General features: G+C 41.4%; 1 protein-coding gene across 3 annotated transcripts in view; it reads right to left on the bottom strand.

Moving 5' to 3' along the window:
* Positions 1–2768: 2768 nt before the first annotated feature.
* kmt2ba (lysine (K)-specific methyltransferase 2Ba) overlaps positions 2769–17120 on the bottom strand; it is a 39404-nt gene continuing 25052 nt past the window's right edge. The window contains exons 22-36 of one of the 3 annotated variants that reach the window (XM_083775513.1): positions 16502–16636; positions 16121–16279; positions 15349–15466; positions 15163–15241; positions 14261–14421; positions 13451–13612; positions 10498–13369; positions 9993–10115; positions 9345–9598; positions 8291–8419; positions 7780–8032; positions 7100–7210; positions 6268–6351; positions 6036–6165; positions 2769–5365 (exon numbers count right to left, since the gene is read on the bottom strand). In XM_083775513.1, the coding sequence (XP_083631639.1) occupies positions 5090–5365; positions 6036–6165; positions 6268–6351; positions 7100–7210; positions 7780–8032; positions 8291–8419; positions 9345–9598; positions 9993–10115; positions 10498–13369; positions 13451–13612; positions 14261–14421; positions 15163–15241; positions 15349–15466; positions 16121–16279; positions 16502–16636 (5046 nt within the window). In that variant the 3' untranslated portion in view covers positions 2769–5089. The remainder of the gene's footprint in view (positions 5366–6035; positions 6166–6267; positions 6352–7099; positions 7211–7779; positions 8033–8290; positions 8420–9344; positions 9599–9992; positions 10116–10497; positions 13370–13450; positions 13613–14260; positions 14422–15162; positions 15242–15348; positions 15467–16120; positions 16280–16501; positions 16637–17120) is intronic. The other 2 variants (XM_083775514.1, XM_083775515.1) reach the window with 2 other exon arrangements.

Raw genomic sequence — 17120 nt, 5'->3', positions numbered from 1 at the left:
GACTTTGCAAATGCCCTTATGATTTTTTCTTTTTTTTATGGACTGAAAGTTTACATGATCTTTAATGTTTTGACTGAACAGTCAAAACATTGTGTTCCAAGTGTCACTTGGAAGTTTTGTAGGCTATGTGTTTCCTTTTTTAAGAAATTGCTTTTTTGGAGCTATGCAAGAGCTCATAGAATAGAGGTAGCAAACAAGAAGACACACTGGGACATTTAATCACAAAGCATTAAATAACTTTTTTTAAATGATAGTTCAATAGGCACAGATAAGCTGCAGTCTAGATAATCTATACACAGTTAGCTTTTGCTACCTTTTGGGATGCGACAAGACAAGTTATGCTTTTCATTAAATTCAACATTCTAAGACAAAAAAAACAATAAAACATCATAATAATTACTAATGTAATGCATATTATTTATATTAATGTTAAGAATAATCATCATTATGTACTTTATGTATGTATGTATTTATTGACTTAATTGAACTGTAATCTTAGTTCATATGAGTTTATTATGTTGTTAACTCAACAGATGGCATTTCACTGCTTTGCTGGCTGCCACATAATGCCAAAGATGTGCATTTTGAAATCAGAATGAGATGATCACCAGTAGACTGTTTCAAACCTTTGTGTGTTTTAGTATAGTGTCTTTTCTTTTTGTAGTAGATTACATTATTCAAATTCAGACTCTCAGGTAATTTTAAGTTTTCTCTTCATCATAGCCTATACAATATTGTTTCTTGCAATAAATGCAAATATCACTGTGAATGGACTGTATAAAATGTGTTAAAGACTATTGGTTTTGATCTAATACACATAAACTGTTCATAATTTGTGCTTTACCATTTTCATGTTTCAACTCATTTTGAAGAAGTCCACATAACTTATTGAAGGCTAATGTGTAAATATACTTCTTTCTGCCCCTTTGAATTGAAAATATAAAGAATATATTTCTCTATGCTGATTTTAAGGACTAATAAGTGCTCTCTCACACACGCATGCATGCACTTCAATAAAGTATAGACAGTGCTTCCATCTTAGATTGCAGTAGAAAAAGGACCACTTGGCAATGGTGAATGGGTGCGTATTATTCTGGTTATTATATATAATTTAATTATATACAGATGGCCTTTCAGAGGACAATGTTACTTGAGGACAGGAGGAGACAGGAAGTTCTACCAGTAAACTAGTTTTTTATTTGTCAATGTAGCTTCAATAGTTGTGAACAATGGGGGAAAAATGTGAGTAAAAAATAAAGATAATTATGTAGTACATGATGAGTGATTATGAAGGGCATGGCTGGATTTAAGTGTCACAATAGTTGCCTAACTTTAGGTGCCTAACTTTGATCAGAGGTGCAGGTCTGATGGCGAGGCTGTGGATCAAGGGTTTCCATGGATTATTATGCTTGTTGAGTGTTATTATAATTTAGTTATTATTATTGGAAACGTTGAAACACTTTCTCTCAACTGACGAAAATTTGCTTTACTTGTCCAGTTCTGCTCTCCATTGCCTTGGTGGTCCTTCTCAACATATAACATGCCATGTTTTTTCACTTTTCCACTGGTCATATACTGTACTGTATGGCACAGGCGTACAGGTATCACGTAAAATATCACAAATCTCCTGCTGCAACATATGAGTATGTCATCTCAACACTTTATGAGTCACCAGAATTATTACAACACATTTTTTAATCGACATTATAGAGAATGTTTCATTAAAAAAAGGATAAAGGGCCACGGACATAGACAAGTCTTGCCACAGACATGTTTGTCCATGTGCAGACATGTTTATTATCCCTGATTCTGGCACACACCTCCCAAAAAACCTCTCTCAAGAGTGAGAGTGGGAATGTTACACTTTTACTGTCACTTTATGTACAGTATATTATGTCTGGATAAACTCCAGTCCCACATGTACAGTGTACACACACTCCATGTATCTGATGAATTGTAATTGAATGCAATTATAAAGAGTCACTTTAGTCACTCTAGTGATTAGTGGTTATTATTAGGTCTAATAAGAATTATAAGATGTATTGCTTCAGTCGTCAAATCAATTTAGGTAGAGCTACTTTCAGCTTTTTAATGGACCCTAGCTATGTTAGGAAAGCCTGATAAAATCAGTCTCCCCAAATCCACCAGAATACTGGAAATGACATCTACTCTGTTAACCCATTCTGAACGGGCACGCATTTTGGTGTTGGCATCATGTTATGCTTTATCTATTGAAAAATAGCAGATCTACAAGCTCATATCGCGCCACCGAGTGGCGCGATACGAGCTTGTAGGTCTGCTATTTTTGAAAAATCGAAGAGCGACTGACATTTCTAGAATCTGATCTCAGGTCAGAATGGGTTAAACGTCAGGGGGGGGCATAACTCTATGGGGCAGAGAGACCCCCCCTCAATCAGTGTGTGTCCCCCTTATAAATAACTGTACCCCCATAATCCACCAGAATACTGGAAATGACATCTATTCTGTTAACTACTCTCTTACGTTGGCTCATTGCCGTAGCCTACTTAAATCATATTGGATGTTAAGTGTTAAGAAACATCAGAAAGCATAACATAACAAAACATGACATTGTCCCATGATCAAAATCATAGTGGGATGAAGCCATCTACACTCTTGACATGCACTTACTGTATATGAATATATATTTTAAATTGATCCTTGTATCTATTCCTACAGCAATATTGGCATTTTGTGATCTCATAGAGCTTGCATGAATAGATCTTTATTAGATCCTTTACTTCTTTTTCACCTAAGAGCAATGGCAGTAAATGAGTTGCAGTGAAGCAAACCTAACTTATGAATGCAATTTAACCATTTTAACATGTAAAGGTTTATTGGGCAAAAAAACAAGAAAACCATAACATAAATAAAAATGTGTAGTAAAAGGTTTAAACAGGTTTAGAAATTTTGTATACAACTTTATACAGACAAGAGGTTTCATCATAAGCGAATAAAGTAACGCATGTCACAAGAAATTACAAACTCAATTTAAATAAAACAATTCCATATCAATAGTACACACTGCATTCCAGATTCAGAAGACGACAAACCCCTCCAGTGAAAATATCAGAGGCTGGGTCGTATCCTTGTTACATGCATATGCCAGTTGTGAGCTAAGGAGTTTCATTATCCATGTGATTTTACCGAAAACTTGACATTCTTTCAAAAGGATTGCTGGCGGAAATATGACCGATGCCATCGGCTATCCTAGCAGGCTAGCACCTCATCAAGGGTGTTGTGAAATTAAAATTGATTGATGTAAGTTGACTATGAAAAACTGTGCTTGGAAAAAAATTCTTTATGTGAAACATCGAGGAAAGGACTTCATGTAAAACAATGGACACTTGTAGGATTTCACAACTAAACTCTTCAAACATTAGCTTGTTTCATATATTCTATTTTGTTTTGCCACTGAGGTAGTACACCTATCAGACAACAGATAGAGTGGTCAAATGTGGAAGTAACAATAACATTAAACTAAAGAAAAAGGAAAAGCAAGGAAAACTAATTCGGGAGGCATTTAATCACTTCTTTGAGTTTCACTACCAAACAAAGCAAGTTATAAGTTCCACAAGCATGTTGAATAGCATTTATTATTTCAGTGTACAAAAATACAAATCCTGAAAAAGATTTAAAAGGGAGCAATAAGCCGTGTAACATTACTATATTTATTATCTTTTTACAGCCTGCAGACATCCCTCCCTTATAGACCTTAAACAAAAAAACAAAACATTAACAAACAATTGCATAACTAGTGGGATAAAAACATTTTGTTCACAGCATCTCTCCGCTGTTTAAACTAAAATAAAGACTTTACGACTGAGTGCCAGGGAAAGACGGGAGGGATGGAGGCAACTTCCATTAAGCAAACATTTAAAACCCTACATGAAATAGAACTTGTGTGAAAGGCATCTCCATAACCAAAGCAAAATACAACAGACAATGAAACTCCCTGCTCACTTGAAAATGTGGGGAGAGGGAAGAAACATAGCTGCACTAAAACTTGTACAAGAGGGCTTGAATCCAGCGTGTTGCACTTTGTTCTGAAGAAAAAAGCAGTCTCACTTAGTTGACTATGTACAGCTGCCAATGTCAGCAGAGATGAACACAAGAGAGTTTAAGGTGCAGTCTCATCCCATTCTATTATAACCTATATACAGACACATGTGCTGAGAATTTTCTCTCTTTAAAACAGAGCAAAGTGAGAAAGAACTGCAGTTTAGGCGTTTCAGCCATCATTTGCAGTGAGTACTAACCATCGTCAGAGTAGAGGCAGGTGACGATGGCCCCCCAGTTCCAGCCGAGGACATTCATAAAAATTGAAAAGCAATGAGTCAAAGATGGCCTGTGACAATATAAACGTCCAAAAATACTGCAGGATCACTGGATAGCATGCAGCTCCTCGCAGACCAACATCCCAGTAGTTTCAGCCACTGAATCACATTAATAATCTTTCATACCAAGCCAAACCAAACGGCTCCCATTTGGTTTGTGTTACCGAGGATAGTTGCTCAATGGAATGTGGTGGGGGGAGCGATTATGCCATCCATGCAACCAGTCTAACAGACCATTTTCTTCAGGGAGTATCACAGATTGCACTATAATTTAAAAATAGCCTCTTGTTCTCCAGGCAACAAGGGCTGGTAAATCAACAAATTCTTCAGTCATTCGCAAACTTTCAAAGATTTTACGATAGAATGTGAATGAAAATCTGAATCAAAGTTGGTGAAACTTTCCCACCTTGTGACCCCACTTTTATGGCTATGAGACGATGTTATACTCAATACAAATTGGATAGTATTCAGTGAGAATTTGTTTCTCTTGAAATATTTAACAATGTTCAGTAGAAAACGTTTTCGCGGAGAACCGTTTCATCTGGAACTAAGGTATACACCTAAACACCCTTGCCTCTGAGTGAGCCCCCGACCGTTTATATGCGCAGTGTGCAAGGATGCCACAAAGACTGGTTCAAGTGCAGTGGCTTAACTACCGTTCCTCCACAGTTAATCTCCCATATATATATTCAAGTAATTCAAGCAAGATGGCTGTCATGGTCATGCGCCATGTCCTAGTTGAGGAAGCGGCGGCAGCGCCTCGTGCTGCAGTTGCAGTGCAGCTTGTTGTTGGCGTCCTCGATGGGGAACTTGTAGTCATAGGTGAGCTCCTCGCCTCTGTAAATCTTCCTCAGGGCGAGGATGACGATGTGCTTGTGGCCTTCCACACTGATGACACGGGAGTAGCAGTTGGGCTCGCACGAGTGGTTGATGAAGCGCGCCGCGTTGCCGTGCATGGTGGCATCCACCACCTCAAAGTCGTCGATGCGGAACATGTAGCAGCCAATACCCTGATGGATGCCGTGAGAAGAGCAGTGTTGAGTGATCTTTGTTTGACTTTTATGACCAGTAATTGTTTAACACTTTAATTTATAATTTATCCATTAAAAGGACCATTCACAACCCATCTTCATACAATAGGTCCTTACTAATAATCATAATTTCTACTCTGTGTCTCATAGGAGGGCTGTGGGCAGTTCAGAAACCCGTCCACCAGTGACCTCATCGATGGGGAGTCCAAACGAATAGAAACTGCAGGCTTTCTAGTCATGAAAAGTTGCAATACTATAATGGAAGCAATCGTTCTCACGATAATAAAAATCTAAATATTTGTTTAATAAAATATCTGCCTAACGATGATGTCACTGGTGGAAGGGTTTCTGAACTGCCCACAGCCTAGATCTACAAGCTCGAGCTTGTAGATCTGCTATTTTTCAACAGCTGAAGTCTAAACGAATGGTTAAAGTGGTTAAACGCTAAGGCGACACTGATGCATCCTCAGGTCTAAATGGATTAAAAGATAATTATTTGCATATCATGAACATGCTGTACAAATGCCAAGTAGAAGTGATGCCTGCTTAACCCATTAAAATCTGAGGACAATTCTATAAATGCCCTCAAAAATCAGTAGCTCTCACACTTTCAAGAAGCCTTCACCGTATGGATCTAAAGATGACTAACCTTGCTGTCATAGTATTTCTCCCTCTTATCAGTCAGGACAGCTCGGATGACATTTCCTGCATACTCGATCACCATCTCTCCAGCTTCAATGTTCCTCTTACAGAACAAACCACGTCCATGAATTGCAGATCTAGAATGATTGAACAGAGAGTCAAGGATGGGGGAATTTTGTTTTAAGCATAATAGTCCTCTTAAGGAATCCAAAAACATGTTCAGGCTTGGCGGTCTTTACCTATAAACTCCTACAGCTTCCTTGGATGTTTTCTCCAGGTGTCTGAAGCGCATAGCCATGGGAAGCTCAGTGCTGGTGGCTCGTCTGTGGGGTGGGAAATGGAAATGAGCTACATTTTGTGTGTGTAGTACATGTATACATGCACCTTGCTTTATTTGATTGACAACAGATGCAGAAAGTCAATGCGGTACCCATGTCAGTACCCTTATGAAGGCTGAGTTGAGTCACCCTCATAAAGACTGTGTGCCTTAACACGTCGCCAATTCAATAAAGGCTTCTTAATTTTTACTCATTGCCAAAACACACGTTCCTTTTTCTACATTGTTCAAGCTGAACCTCTAGATTCAAATCAAATCCCAAATACAGTAATTGGAGAAAAAAAGGCTCCCATTCTGTATGGAAGTGGTAGGTGTTTGGCTTCTTTGCCACGCACATTTTATACAACTTTATAATGCTACAGACATTTGCGTGCAAGTGCAACACTCTTGAAAACAAAGCATTGCATTGTGGGATTGCATACTATAGGAGCCGCAAAGGGAGCCAACAGGCCTTTTTTTATGGCAATCAATGTGATATTCTTTAGGGACACGATCTACCTGCGCAGCCATTGTGATCTACAATGCGAACTACAGGCACCCCTGTTGTAGAGCAATGATAAGAAACACCTGGTAAATGATACACCATACATATACAACCCTTGATGACGGGCGTAGAAAACCTTCAAGTTACTCAGCTACAAACTAAACCTCATTGTCTGCTGAAGCCTGCCATTGTATCATGCTATTGTGTGCTTTACTGGATCTTCAAGATTAGGAGGGGAAAAGCAGCAAACCTGCTGGATTTCAGTGGAAATTCATCATCCTCTTCATCGCAGGGGACCGATGTGTCAGGGAGCTGTCTATGCTGTGAGGCCAGGAAGTTGAACATGTCAAAGGTAGACTTCCTGCGTGGGGAGAGAGTTAAAACAAAAACATATGCTAGTTACTGTACAAATACTGAAGTATGAAATTATTCCAAAACCTCAATGTGATAAAATCATCAAGATCACAAAAACCTTTCTACTTGGCCTCTATCTAGATGGACACAAGCACAATGAACAAATACATGTTTATATATATTTGTCTTTAACAAGCCATAAGAGTAATATCATTAAACTGGAAATGGCTGGACAAATCAAGCATATGCATAATGGTTCAAGGAACTGTCTTTAGATCTACCATATATATAAATAATTACATGTATTCTTAAGGACAAACATGGTATGTTTCAGAAAGTGTGGGGTTGTTTTATATACAATACATAAAAAATAAAAAATCTGTCACATTTAATGGAAGGGCAGATGATGTTGTTCCTGTCATTGTTTGTGGTCCTTGTTTGGTCTTGTAATATTTAACAAAACTGCAAATTTTATTTTGATTTCTATGTTGTTTGAAACAAATAAAAAGATCAGAAATAAGCTACAGAGAACTAGCTACCACAAATGTACACAATAGGATATAGTGAAAACCGTACCGCACGTGGACCTCAGCGCGGGCGCAGCCACTGGGGTTGAGGGGCGGCTCCTCCTCAGTGTACTCATAGCGATGGAAGCGGAAGCGATGTTGCTTGCAGCTGGCGGCGCCCTGCAGCTGCTCCAGCAGGAAGATGACGGCATCGTGGAGCACGCCCAGCATACGCGGGCCCGACATACCCGTTAGAGGCAGGTGCTTCAGGTGGAAGGCTGCCCGTGCTTCCAACACCCCGTCGATCACAGCGCGCCACGCGACTGACGGAAGAGAGTGAATGATGTTCACGTGTCAGTTTATGTAAAGCCCATTGAAGATGGTGCATCAGATTTAGCATAATGCAGTCAAAATAAGTTAATGAGAAGTACATGATAAAATAAAGAGCAGTTGGCATTGGCACGTCTTTCATACAAATGGAGTGAGGTAACTTACTACTAGTATGATAATCTATACATTGAAATGGCCTTAACTGTCTTTAGTGTTGATTGAATTATGCATGAAAAGGAAGTAGTCAGTACCTTCAATACTGTCGGCCTTTACACTGAATCCATCATCACTTGTGATTTCAAAACGAAGGTGAGGCTGGTTCATATATGTCCTTTTATCTTCGTGCTTAGCTAGCAGAGTTTCATCTTCTGAGCTAAAACCTGAATAGAAACAAATTGTTGGTTTTAATGTACGTATAGACAAGATGCAATATAATGATTTCTATTAAATATTTAGGGCAACATCCTAAAACCAGCTGTGATGCCAAATAACACTGCTTTGTAAAAATAAAAACTTTAAGAAATGGGTTTTCGAATGCAGTGCGATGCATTCGGTTTGGCTGAGCATCTATGCAAACACAACTGGCCATGTTCGGGGAGAGATGCCGGGCAGGGAAGGGGAACTTTGTTGGTTGCTGCACGTATTCCTACAGACTGGACAGGGCCAGTCAGCAGGGAATGTTACTGGCAGGTGAGCCAGCGTGCAAACAGCAGAGGCAACACAGAAATGTTTGGGGAGGAATTAATTGGGATAACAACTAAATTGTGGACAAAATAAAGGGTAAAAGTAATTGGCTACTCTACATTTATAAAACAAATTAAAAACATGGATGGGCTTAGTGCCTACATGTTGTGCAATTTGTGACTTTTTTGTCTTGCGTCTTCTTGGATCAAAAGAGTACTTGTTTTTTTTTATACCGAGATTCATTACTTGGCACTCCACAGCCAATGTATTTGTGTTTGCTCTGTATAATCTTCCACCCAGTTTCTGATAAATTAAATAATAGAACCAAGTTTCCATGGTAGACACAAATCTGCATGCGTCATAAAAAAGTGTGGCCCTGGCTTCAAAACGGTTAACTCATGCCATTAACTTATTTCACTCTGCAAACAAGAAAAATGGAAAAGAAATGCTAGAATGGTGTCAATTTCCAGTTGAACCCATTCAATCCGGGAAAGCATCCGTGCCATTTTAGCTATATATATTTATAGCAGCATACGTTTTTCAGTGTGAACATGTTTGAGAACAACTGATTTAGAAGGCATTTGTAGAATCGGCCTCAGGTCTTCTTAATATATCACCAACCTGTACAGGGCGCCCATTCAGAGAGGTCTCCATGGCGAGCACTGAGGCAGACATGTGATTTACCCTCCATGTTACTGCTGTTGATAGGCGGGGCCTCCATTTTACTGCTGTTGATAGGCGGGGCCTCCATTTTACTGCTGTTGATGGGCTGGGCCTCCATTTTACTGCTGTTGATGGGCAGGGCCTTCATGTTACTGCTGTTGATGGCCAGGGTCTCTGAGTTACTGCTGGTGATGGCTTGTTCTATGGGGAACCTGAGTAAGGAATAATAATAAAAACAATTATTATTTATTAGTTGCTGTGGTACTGTGGTCGTGCTCATACAAATGTGCGACAGTACTTGCACGCTCTGCTTGCGCAAATGGCCTACTTGTGTGCAACGTGCAAGTAGGCACTCGACAGAGTGCAGTTCTAGTTTGTTTATGTATTTGTTTATTCATTAATTTAGTTCATGAAATTTGATAAAAATATAAATAAAGAAAAGAACATTCTATTATAAACTTAGACATGTCGTGTGAATATCTTTAACATTTAATTCAGGAGCTTTGGTGATAATTATTTTTCTCAAAATGGATAGAGCATTTTGTAATCAAATCAGTAGAACAGAAATGTCATTGTATTGTAGTTTTTCTCTTTTTATGAACTCACTTTATCAATCCCAACTCTGAGGATGATTTGATGCTTGGTTGCTCAATGGTATAAGGAACATTCCCTTGGTCCAGATCAAGAACATCCTTCATTGTCGGCGCTTTCATTCTCACACGGCTGGCTCTGTGACGAGAAAGCAATGTGGTTTAGGGTGTTTTTTATACCCGGTTATGTTTCAGCATTTATCCCCATGGCCATGAATTCAAAGGGACTCTGAAATGAGACAAACTCAGAGCTCCTCAGAGAGACCATATTATGTAAAGGTAATCATCTCAAAGTGAATACATGGGATAATGCACTCTCTATAATGCAATATAAACAAGATATTTCACAATGGTACAGTGCTATTTGCAATGCAGGTGATAACAGTCACCCATTCTGTCCATTTGCAAAGGACTTGGAATTGTTCATTTAAAAAAGGACTACCAAAGTATGCTTAATACTTTTAAGACAAATTGAACATAAGCTTGAAGTAGGTGTGGGGGACAAAAAATGTAACCCTCACCTAGCATCGTTAAGGTCATCAAGCTCGGATGGAGGCATCAGTTCAGTCAGGAAGTCTTTCCTGCATCTCTTACTGCCTGGCTGCTCTGACACAGAGGACACTCTCTTCATGCGCACTTGGGTGCGCGACGACATTGCTGCATCCGTTTTGCAATCACCAAGACCACTGGGGATTTGCAACGTGGCAACAGGTGATGGGAGCATCTCTGGGAGGGGTGTAACCTGGGACTGGGGTGAACTGAGAATTCTGGGGTTTGGTCGTGCAGGAGAGCACAGGATGACTGGATGTGAAATTGGCTCTCGGTGGCTAGCCATGGCTCTTTCTATAATGGCTTGGGCTTCTTGGTTGGAGGGTGAGCCTGGCTGAGAAAGGTTCTTAACCCCGATGACAACTGGCCGACCTCCTCTGATCGCAGTGTGGACAATAACTCTCTTATCCGAGCACGGCATGTGGTTGCTACTTGGGATGACGGTTCTGACCAAGGGCCTGGTGCTGGAGTTTGGTTTTATGATCACACGGGGGACAGGGTGCTGCACGGCACTACCAGTATGGATCATCTTGGCAAATTCACTTATTTTGTTATAGTTGGGTGCGTTTGGACTGAGGGGTTGATAGGTGTTGGTCCTGGAGTCTTTGATGAGAATCTGACCTTGTCGGTTTACCAGAAGGACTTGTGGGGAAGGGGATGGGGCGGGGATTTGAGGAGCCACTTGCTTAGGAGCACCGATCACTAATTGGTGCGGTTGTGCTTGTTTGGCAGCGTCAAGGCAGATGGCGATGGTTCTCCCTCTTGATGCTCCAGGTTGTTGTACAGGTAAAGAGTTTAAGCCATTAATCACAATGGGAGAGGTAACCGCCTGTGACACAGCGGCAACAACACCTGATGAAGCAGAGGTAGCATTTACAGCTGGTGAAGATTTTGGAGGCAAAGGCAATTCAATACTTTGGGACTGAAGTGAAAGACAAGGCGTGGGTGAAATTACTCTTACAATTGTTGGGTGTGTGAGATTTAGTTTGGGTTTTACAATAATAGTCTTTGTGAGCGCTGTAGTGATCTTTTTGGCTGTGGCCTCAGGTGTGGACTCTGTGGAGGCACCCTGATTATACGGCACTCCAAATATTGGCGTGCAGGTTTGTTTGGGTTTCACAATAATTGTATGAGCTGATGTCTTTTTGGCTGTGGTCTCAGGTGTGGAGTCAGGGGCACCCATTTTGTCCACATATGCAATATTGTCTACAAATATTGGCGTGCGCTTTTGTTTGGGTTTTCCAATTGTAGCCTTTGTATGAGCCGTTGTCTTTTTGGCTGTGGCCTTCCTTTTGGCCGTTTTCTCAGGTATATAGTCAAGGTCACTCATATCATCTACATACGCAAGATCATCTACATATGGGGCGGTGCGGTTTTGTTTGGGTTTTACTACAATGGCCTTTGTATGCGCTGTAGTCATCTTTTTTACTGTGGCCTCAGGTGCATAGTCAGGATCACCCATATCATCTACATATGTAATAATGTCGTCTTCATGTGGGGGTGTGCAGATTTTTTTAGGTTTTACTACAATAGCTTTTGTATGCGTTGTAGCAATCGTTTTATGTGTGGTACAGTCAAGGTCACCCATTTCAGCTACATCTGAATCAGCTGAGTCAGTTGAGGAACTACAGTCATTGGCTAGTTCTTCGTTTGTTGTTGCTTGCACTAGTGGAACAACCTCAGAGATAAAATGACCTGTAGCTGCATCCAAAAGGTCTTTTTGAGAATCACTTATCTGGGAGCCCTCTTGAACAGTCTCTTGCGATGACAAGTTTGACTCGGGAACTACAGACATTGCAGACCCCGCCTTAGATTCACAGGCCATGGTGGATGTTGTGTTGTCTGATGATTTTGTCCCTGTGTAAATGGACTCTAGCCTTTTCAGAGCAACAGTCAATTTTTTGGTTGGGGTATTCTGGATTGTTTGAATCCTAGCTGCTACAATTCCTCCGACTGTGTTCGAAGCATCATCCTCAACTGTCTCACTTCCATCACTTTCTGATCCTCCATCAGCACCATCCAGCTGTGAGATGGAATGTGATGAGGATGGTTGAAGGAGACCTGCGTTTTCAGAGTCCTTGGATGCCTCGCATACCATCACTGTACGTGAAAATTTTAAATAATGGCCACCATCATCATCGAGAGACCCATGCTCCTGACCAGTTTCCATTCCTTCATTTTGTGCCTCAACTTCATCAACATTCCTGGCCTCCCCACTACCGACCTGAGCATTGCAGTTTAGTGACACATTTTCGCTGAGCAGGGCCTCATCAAATTCTAGTTTAGCATCTAGCATGGAAGCCACAGCTACCTCAGTGTCTGCATCAAACACAGTATACGGCAGCTCCTGGGCCATAAGTTGAGCAACTTCTTCCTCCAAGCTATCAGGGGCTAGGGAGATTCCATTGGTGACAGCCACTAATGAATCCTCTGCCTCAGATGACGCTAGGAAGTCTTGGGGAACCTCAGCAGACACTGGCGTGGTGATTTTGAAGAGCTGTCTGCCTTTCGGGGAGCGAGGGGTGGCTCCTTGCCGTGGTGAGACCCCCGGGGTGATGCTGGAGGGGGACCCTGGCGGAGAAGACACGCGAGGGGATGCAGAGTTCCGGCCTTGCTGTGATGGAGGACGTGAGGTTGAAATAAGGTCAGTCAAACTAGGAGGGGAGCTGAACAAAGAGGCTCTGCTGTGGATGGTGCCGCCTGAGCGGAGAGTCATTGGCATAGAGGGATCGCTGTCCGAGGGAGAGGAGCTGCAGCGGCTCCTTGAGGACAGACGCCGAGGCCTTCGGTTGTCATCCAGATCCCTGAGGGTCAGGATGTGGTGTGATCTTGGAGGGCCTGACCCTAATGAAGCAATGAATTAGCATGAGCTGAACAAAGTCAATAACTGAACATGAATACATGTCTTGTTGCACAAATCCTTACCTGGAGATGGAAGAGGTCTAGATGACCCTCCTGCTGGTCTTCTGGTTTGACTGTAACCAGGGGCTTTGGCTCCATATCTATGGTCCTGTTCTGAGATTGCTGATGGCACACTTGACCTAACCCCTATTGGCGAGATGCTCATCTTTTCTGGAGTCTCCATTTCTGGTAAAGAGAAAATGTCAGAAGTGGGGACGCAAATGGCCTTGCACTATAAAGCATAATTATGCTCTAATGTAGTTAACAGTAAGTTGTTTCCTGAGCCAATCAACCTTTGCTGTGTGTCACTCCCCGTCTGTTCAATTTGTGTATATTCTATCCTCCCACCACCCCCACTCAAGAGAAATGGACTGACTGACTTGTGCTCTAGTCTGAACTGACCTGAACACTTGAACTCTCTGCACTTTAAATTTATTAATTATTCATTGCACTGTCTTGTCCTGTTTTACACCTGTCCTAATGTTGTAAGTGCACTCTGCTGTCTCAAACTAAATTCGTAAACACGTTTACAAATGTCATGGCAATAAAGACCTCTGATTCTGTTTTCACCCCAGTTTTAGCACCTCCGATGTTCAGCTATAGTGTCAATTCTTGTCCTAACACGAATTTGAGTCATATGTGTCGGTATTTTTATCCTACTCAAATTATTAAATGATGATAAGAGCGCCCCTCACTTCACACAGGTGTGATTAGTTTTTTACATTTTAGGAAATACTGTAAGTGAATGGCAGTTGGATCAGAATGAAACAATGCCAAATATGGAATCTTAAGTCATAGAAAAATCATAGCTAAGTTCAGTAAATGTTTGCTCACCACTGCTGTCACTGGGACTGTGTATGGTGGTGTGATTGTCTTCCTTGTCCCACCTTGGGTCTTTCTCCTGCCCAGGGAGAGGAGTGCACACCTCCATCACCTTGCAGGTGTACTGGCAGCGCCTGCGCGGGTCCACCGTGCTCCAGTACAAACGAGTGCATCTGACAATTAAGACAGAGGTTTGTGAGGAGCAAGATCAACAGACAGACAATGATTAAAACAGTTTGAGGGCCCGGGACGGAGGTCTCCGCCTTATTAATTATGTCGGATGCCAGGAACGGAGATTAATAAAAAAGACGGAACATTGGCACCATAGCAACAGAGCGCACCGCTCTACAGCCTGGGAGCACCTATTGGGCAACATTCAATGTCAATTCCGGTTGGGACGTCATCCAAAGTGGTCCCCCTCCATGAGATCAAAAATCTTAGAACGTGAATAACTCTTGATCTAAGTCAATGCTTCCAATTCTAACCAAAAATTATGTTTTTTGACGGCCCATCACGGTCCCGTTGCCATCGATCCTCCAAAGGGTATGTTGGCTAGACAGTGGCCTTGTGGTTAGAGTGGGGGTCAAATCAACTAATGATTCCCGAGTGCGGCGCACGCTGCGGCTCACCACTCCAAGAGGGGTCAAATGCGGAGAACAAATTTCACTGCGGAAACGTGTGTGACTAATCGAACGACTTTGACTTTGACTTACATCTAGCTACTTCCAAGTTGGCGTGGAGCCACCTTGAAATGGGCTCTGAAGCTACAAATCGCTGGGCGCGCTGATTTACTGGTTCCAACTACATCCGGGCATTCAAGGTGTTAAACAACATTATATTCACTTTGTCACTCAGGCACTATCCCAGCCCAGGGTGGGCCTGGGCTGGGATCACAATGGCTATTTGTCACTTACTGGTAACCGGCAGGATACAGCATCCTTCCATGTGACGACAGCTCTGACAAGACACCGAGCTTAAGGATCTGCAGAGAACCTGCACAAGAAACATGTAGTGTTGTCAGGGCCCAGCATAAGCCCAGTCAAATTAACATGATGAACATGGTCAAACCACTCCTATCCAAACCATAATAAACACCTTACCGATGGTCATGTTTATGGACTCTGGCTCCAGGCCCGTAAGGAACTTCTTCCTCAGTGTGATCCCCTCGAAGTCCACATAGACACGTCGAGGAACTTCAAACCCATTCCCAGACACCATCTGGCAGTGGGGATTTAAGGGGTGTAAATCATTAGGCAATAGGCTACACAGCAAATGTGTGAAGTGTGGAGTCAGTTACTGACAGTACAAACTGCATTTTAACCATGTTAGATTAATTGAAAACACACATACTTGGTTCTGTAGACTGATATTGTCAAATGTGTGATTGTGTCAAATTCTTTCAATGACATTTTTCATTCATTATATATATTTTTATTTTCATTTGCCAAAAACCTAAATGAAATGTGATTTAGATATTTGATGCATATCAAATCTAAATACTGAATAAAGCAGCTTAAAAACTGCAAACAAAAGCCTAAGTAGACAATAAGATAAAATGACCCCAAACATTAAGTGATATACCCTTTAAGCCATTTTGGGCCGGAACCCCTTTTGGTGTTTTAAACATTATGTTATAATTTAGCTATTGAAAAATAGCAGATCTAAAAGCTCATAGCGCGCCACCGAGTGGCGTGCTACGAGCTTGTAGGTCTGCCATTTTCTTTTTTTATCATAAAAATGTGGCGCAAATCTTTGAATATATATTCTTTCAAAGTGAATGTTTTTAACTCAGTCCAAAATTAACTTTTGAACTCAGTCCTTCAGAAATCGAGAGAGAGATGGAGAAAGAAACAAAGTGTATCAAAGGCCTACCTTTTTACTAACAAGGTCCCTGTGTTTGTTGCAATACACCTTCCTGTCCGGCTGGAAAACACAATTCTCTGCACGAGCACACATGAAGTGGTAGTTACTTTGGCAGGTAGACAGACAACATCCCACAGTGGCCCCTGACTGGCTGCAGCAGTCACACCGCTAGGGAGGAGGAAGCAGTGACGATAGAAATCACCAGTAAATTTAATGTGTCCAAAGAAGTCGGTTGGTTAGTTTTCTATCAAAATCAATTGCAATTTGCACAAACACAACAGACATGATACAATGTGAGTAAATATTTTCACTGGTTTGATCAATTCGATTTTTACAGGGAATTCTTAAATCTAATTCATTTTTTTCAGCTGTAGTTTAGTGCATACTCACCAGGAGGCGCCCCCTTGAGAGAGCACTGTGCACTTGCAAAAGAGCACCATTATCTTCATACACCTCAGCAGACCACAGGCAGCAATTCACATGGGCCCAGTCGTTCTGACCCAAGTACAGCAGCCTGCCTTCATCCTGTGGAAAATTACATAAACACAATTAAGTGTAAACAACTTTCAATCCGGGAAAGCAAAGCATCTGTGTAATTTTAGTTGTTACTTACTATATATAGTCACTGTCGGGCAGAAACCTCTTATAAGCGATTTTTTATTATTTGACTACTAAGTACGAACATATTCGTACCAACCCCAACCACCAGGAACGTTATCTGCTAAGTACGAACATGTTCGTACCTAAAGGTTTACACTAAATATGAAACAGTTTAGCCGCAATCAATTATTCCATCAAAGCAAACAGCATAAACAATATTAGTTTGCTTCTTCTACAAAAATAAAAGTTACTGTCGCGCGTGCCAAGCTATCATTCTCTTGTATTATTTCCCACCACAGAGTAACCTTGTGGCAGACAATCCAGCATGTATCCTCCACCACGGAGGAAATTCTGGTGAGGCCGGCAGTGTCGGTAGGCCAATCAGAGGCAGGTGGGGCGTTACCATGTC

The sequence above is a fragment of the Protomyctophum parallelum genome (assembly GCF_964188405.1).
Source record: "Protomyctophum parallelum genome assembly, chromosome: 1".
Lineage (NCBI taxonomy): Eukaryota > Metazoa > Chordata > Actinopteri > Myctophiformes > Myctophidae > Protomyctophum > Protomyctophum parallelum.
Note: the sequence above shows the minus strand (reverse complement) of the source record. Positions and strands in the feature narration are given on the sequence as shown.